The sequence below is a fragment of the Adiantum capillus-veneris genome, chromosome 25 (assembly GCF_014529385.1).
Source record: "Adiantum capillus-veneris isolate H3 chromosome 25, ASM1452938v2, whole genome shotgun sequence".
Taxonomy (NCBI): domain Eukaryota; kingdom Viridiplantae; phylum Streptophyta; class Polypodiopsida; order Polypodiales; family Pteridaceae; genus Adiantum; species Adiantum capillus-veneris.
In genome coordinates, this window is record NC_140955.1 from 34,912,633 (window position 1) to 34,918,726 (window position 6,094).

Consider the following 6,094-nt stretch of genomic DNA (forward strand, 5'->3'; position numbering starts at 1 on the left):
AATTGGGATTTTGTCGATTAGAGGAACTCCTTCTTAAAATTGAAATTTGGTGCCGATTTATCCTCAAACCTGAGGCTCTGATACCACTGTTGGGAGAAGAGGGGGAGATCGACCGCTTAAAATATTCAGCACAAGCTTCCAAGCAATCACCATCAACCTGTCCACCTCTTCTTCCAATTTCCAAGTACACACACTCACCTAAACTATGACACACACACAGTAAACATAGAATTGACATAGACATGCTTGTAAGAGAGTGTAAGAGATGTGTAAGAGATGGAGACTAGATTAGAGAGTACACAGCAAATAACCATAGCTTAAGAGAGTAGAGAAGAGAATCTGTAAGAGAAAGGCCTAAATCTAGCCCCAAACTCCCCTCTCTTGTGGAGTTGGTATTTAATATATTATTTTGAGTTTAAGGTGCCAAAAATTGAGGCCCCTCTTTTTACAACCACTTTACTTTTGCAAATGAGTGAAGCTCATTAGTTCTTGCATGACCCATAAGGGGAGTTCCCACTACAACTATTTACAGAACCATAGTGGCTTATTGAAATGATGTTCTAAGATACTGTGCATTGTCGTCGCCTCTTCATCAACTCCCCGCATTCCACTCTACAAAATCATCATCAACTCAATTAGTAAAATAAATAGACAACACATAATTAACCATTACGCCAGCTATCCCAATTGCAGCTAACCACTTATACAAGAGGGTGCCCAGTCTCGTAACAATGAGAAAATAATTTGGGTTGGTTAGATATTGAATTTTATGACAAGCTACATCCAGGTACTAGAAAGAGTCCCAAAATGGCTCTTAACCAACGATGATGTTGTGGTTAATCTTCCCATAAAGGGACCTTTTATGGTGAGTCTCCAAAGTCTAGGAATGCAGATAGAGATGCTACTAGGAGATAACTGATAAAGATTACCAACAAATTATTGCAATTATTAGTAGAAGCCTCAAAGATTCCAAAGAATGAAATGGCCAGTAAAGCTGCATCCAAACCTCAATTTAGAGAAATGGATGAAGTTATATTCAAAGCAAGAACTAAAGCCAATTTAGCCTCTCCCTGAAGGATGGATTCCCATTGATTTTGTTTGTCATAAGCTAGGAAGGGCTAGGCTGACCAGAGGAAGGCAAACTATGTATGATGCATACACCCAAACTTGGAATGCTTTGACACCCTACGAAGTAGAAATGATGATTGAATGAAAGGAATAGCTGGAGTAGGAGGCCATTCACTGGCTTATTCAAAAATACAAACCAGTGCTTCGGGTACTGATCCACCAATTCAGGCTCCACCCAGGGTTATCTAGAAATCTACAAGAAAGAAGGCTCCATATAAAAAATCCGATGGCATCCAGTATCCAAATAGGTTATTCAAGTCACAAACACAGAGAACTGAGAGGCTTACCCAATTGGCAAGAAGATGGACCCTGGCCAATGAAGTCATTTTTGCAGGATGCTAGAAGGAAATTGGGTAAATTTCTACTCATTAACAGCAACATATCTAAATTTTTAGTCACCTCTTGGAAATTCTAGAAATAATCCAAGCTTCAAAAAAAGGGGGGAAGGAAATGTAGACGGTAGGAATAGTACCCAAACGGGAATTCAGACTAGTAGCTAAACTGGTAATTACCAAGCAAGTTACTGTGGTAAAGAAGCTTGGAGAATTTTCATGTAATTTTACGATATTCACAAAGCCCTAACCAACCAATTGAACGATTTTTAAGTGCATTCGGACGATCATGTATAAACCCTAGTTTTTAAAGGCCATTATGATAAAGAACTTATTTTGAGTCATTTTTAGGTTCCAAGTTGGAGAGCTACTATTCGATGAAGGGTTTGAGAGCTTTGAGAAGACCAAGGAGTTCATAGTTTCCATATCCTCTAAAGTGCTTGACTCTAGTTTTATCTTTTTACTCCCACATGCTCCCTTATGCATGGTGGTTGAACTTATAGCAATAGAACCAATGTCTTTGCTCTCTTTATAATGTGCAATGCTCTTTGACTAGCTACTAGCTAATCAATGGTGCTTGCTAATCTTGCTTAATCAATGTATGGTTTCTCTTGAATTTTTCTTTTGCTAGTAGGGGGTACTAGCTAAACAAAATCGGAAAATAACGAGAATCTTGAAAAATGCTCTCGCCATTTCCAAGGTGGTTCGGTTGCATGCGAGAAAGAGGGCCAAGTCTATTGCTGAGAGAGAGCACACACGCGACGAAGCTGGCAACAAATTATTGCTGAGAGAGAGCACACACGCGATGGAGCTCGTAACAAATTGCGGGCGCCTCGGGGGGGGGGGGGGGGGGGATGCGTTGTGTTTTTAATCAAGGAAGCGAGTCCATCGTCAAGCATCGAGTTCGTGTTGCCAAAGTGGTTTACGTTGTTAGCGAAGTAGTTAATGCTCTGTAGGCGATGAGGTCGAACCTCATGCTAGCCTTCACTTTTAGAAGGTAAAAAGCTTCCAAAGAAGGCAGGGAGTAAAGGCTCCTCGGGGTGGAAGCATCTCGGTAAGTAATGAATAAATCGTGAGAGGAGCCACTAGGAAGTAGTGAATAATTAGATATACAATAGAAGAACCACATTGTGGAATTGATTTCTTCGCAGAAAAGTGCTCCTCTTACACTCAAAGAGAAGCTAATCTCTTCTTGTGTCCATTGAATAGAGTTGCATTAGGCGTTTCGATTTGCGAGTTGCATGGCATTGTAGGAAAGAAAATATATTGTGCTCCAAGTAGAGTAGGCCATAGAGTCGATTGACCGAGGTTGCATTACATACAAGCAATGTAGTGGTTGGTGTACATAGTTTTTGCACTTTAGGTTAGGGTTAACTTTACCTTTCAGTGGATTGATATTTAAAAACATGAACGTAATTTGTGCCTGCACCCTGACCCCCACCAACACGTGCCACGGTGGCACTTGGAAAAGTATGTGGTGAGTTTTAGCCCGTGAATGAATACGCATTACTGGTGTATCTAACACCAATAAATGAGGTGGACACGTGGCTACTTCGTATTAACCGACGCCTGCTAAAACCAGCACTCAGCACTCTGCTTGAGTGCTGGCATCCAGTGTCTCTGTGTGGACAATGGACATGGATTCCGCTACCCCGCATGCCCTGGTGGTGCCTGCCCTTCCTCCCAGCCACGGCGTCTCCTGCATGCGCATGGCCCGGGCACTCCTCGCCGTGGGCTTCGATGTCTCCTTCATCTACTTCTCTTCCAGGCCGCCCCCGCACCACCCCAAGCTGCACACCATCCCCACGGCCTCTCAAGACGTCTACTTGCCGCTTGCCAACGATTCTGGTATCGACACCTACCTTGTAGCTGACGGTATTCCTCCCCAGCATCTTACCAAGCCCTTCTTTCACACCCCTGCCATGTCAGACAATCTGCTACGCCTCATTCTCCATCTCCAACAGCAGGGCCACCCGCCCACTTGCCTCGTCTCCGACTCCTTCGTCCCCTGGACTGCCCCTGTTGCCCAGCGCGCTGGCATTCCCCGCATCGAATTCTGGACCGCCAATGCACTCGCCTACCTCCTCAACCTCAACGTGCCCGCTCTTTGCCGAGCAAACATTTTTCCTGAGAAAGGTATATACTGCTTCACATATTTACCTGGAAGTTTTACATTCTTGCTGGCATTTTTACCTTAGTGCCTAGGTAGCGAGTGTCAATGACCATTGACAACGACAACGGAGTCAAACTTGCGTGATTGTACTGTGTGCAGTAACAGGGAATGCTCCTCCGGACTGGAAAAGTGAGAGCCCCTTCATGCTGGATTGCATCCCATGTCTGCCACCTGTATCCGTGGAACTCTATCCCGCGCCTGTCCGCTTTGACAAGGAGCCCAGTCAGTTCCGATCATTGCTCAAGGAATTGTGCTCCTCTGTGGAATTTTCAGAGAGAATACTCATCTACACCTTGTCAGAGCTGGAGCCCGACGCCTTCCGCGGATTGCAGGCAATGGGGATTTCCGCACATGCCATAGCGGGACCCTTAATCCATTATGATTTCAAGATTCAAGAGGGGCAGGAGCAGGGTTATAATTCTGGACCAGCACATGAAACAAAGGGAAATTCTAGCAAGGAGCAATGCCTCTTGTGGCTTGACACGCAGGCAGAATCATCAGTTATCTATGTCGCTTTCGGCACTGTCGCGAACCTATCTGCAAAGGATGTAGAAGAGCTAGCTCTGGGGCTAGAAGCTAGTGGGAACCCTTTCTTATGGGCTATAAGGGACGATTCACACGTCAAGCCCGGACTGCGTGGGAAGGGGATGGTGACAAGCTGGGCACCCCAAGTGAAGGTCCTGGCGCACAAGGCCGTCGGAGGGTTTCTAACGCACTGTGGATGGAATTCAACCATAGAGAGCTTGTGGGAGGGTGTTCCCATGCTCTTTTGTCCGCAATTTGGGGACCAAGTGTCCAACATGTGGTGCATGTGTGAGATGTGGGGAACTGGGCTTGAGATGAAGCGCACAAACAACGGGGGCATGGAGAGAGCGTATGTGGAGGCTGGTGTGAAAGGCCTCCTACAAGGGGAAGAGGGGTGTAGAGCTAAGAAGAGAGCTGAGGCGATGCAGGAAATGGTGAGAGCAGCATGCCAACAGGAGGGGAAATCCTTTTGCAACTTGCGAAAGCTTTACGATGACATGAAGGCACTCACGATGTGACTCTTGACGTGGTCATGCGAGGCTTAATTATCAGTAACTGGTAATTCAGTCTCACCATATGTAACTAGTGTGTGACCCGCGCGTTGCTGCGGTCATAAAATTTTAAAAGAAGAGTCGCAGATCTGTGAGTTCTCCAAGGGCTTTCGTGCTTGAGGATTTCTCAAGCTCAATAAAGTAGTATAGATATCAAAGTATTAAATTTGATGGTTGGAGTTTTTTTATGGCCTTCAAAAGAAAAAGCGGAGTAATCCTTTTTAAGTGACACATGGATGACTCTGGGGCTCATCTCTCTCTTTCTCTCTCTTACACACACACGCGCACGCACATACACACACCAGTGTCCCATGCAAGGGTATAGCATATTTTCAATAAGTGTGATCGGGATGGTGAGAGAGTGATCATGGATGTATTGGACATTTAACTTTTCTATGTCTATCATGCTCTTCTATTTTGGAGCTATTTGAGATTCTCGATGTCTGTAATAAACCATGTTCAGTGTATTTTTGTCACTAAAATTATAATTTTTAATATTTTGGCAGGTCCTATTCGAGAACCCTCCCTCCCCTCTGTGTGTGTGTGCGCGTGCGTGCACGTCCTTGTTGTCCCACATAATGTGTAGGTAGCGCTAATCGACTCAGAGATCATTCGACTTTGACCCTTTGTGCAAAGCTACAACATGCAATGTGCACATTCTCGGGGCTAGAAGAAAATTATACATGAAGGTGCGAAGTACGAAATTTTAGCTCAACATTATACAACGCGTGCAATATTTGAAAGTTCTACATTTTTTGAAGCTCAAGTATAAATTTAAGGGTGGAAAGGAAAAGGGAGTTCTTTATGCTCCACACAATCTAGCTCGGGCAAATTCCAATGGGATCGACATTGGGGGTCATTCGGACCGTCGAATTTGGATTGTCAAGCAAATTCGAGCCAACAAGTAAATCTGAGATAGTCAAAATTGTCTCGCACCTTGCACGTCAAAGCCACGACCTGCCCTGTTCAAGGCATGGGCTCTAACCACCACGCTCACATGCTTTCACTGAATATCATGGTACTTCTATGCATTACATTGTAAGTACATATTGATTTGTAAATTTGGGTGCCGATCACATGGTCTACAATGCATGCATGTCATGATTTGTTACCTTTACACTTGATCTCATTTAACCACACCCATGCCATTTAGTGCTCGGTGTTCTTTATGGCCTTCAAAATGCAAAGTAGAGCTATCCTTTACAAGAACAAAAGTAATCACCTTTCAAAATTGAAGGCGGGAGTGAAACTCCACTGCCTTGCTAAAGAGTTTAAATAATATAAATATAGATATAGTACTAATCATTGTGACTTTTTGAGAGAACTGAGAAGTCAAAACTAAGTTTTTTCATTTTCTACCATAGAGTACTTACTATTTGCCCTTC

At 44.1% G+C, this 6,094-nt stretch overlaps 1 protein-coding gene across 1 annotated transcript; it reads left to right on the plus strand.

Moving 5' to 3' along the window:
- Positions 1-3,040: 3,040 nt before the first annotated feature.
- LOC147424702 (UDP-glycosyltransferase 85A1-like) lies at positions 3,041-4,942 on the plus strand. The gene is made up of 2 exons (XM_086499914.1): positions 3,041-3,596; positions 3,733-4,942. The coding sequence occupies exons 1-2, from the start codon at positions 3,092-3,094 to the stop codon at positions 4,674-4,676; spliced, it is 1,449 nt and encodes a 482-aa protein (XP_086356040.1). The 5' UTR covers positions 3,041-3,091; the 3' UTR covers positions 4,677-4,942.
- Positions 4,943-6,094: the final 1,152 nt, after the last annotated feature.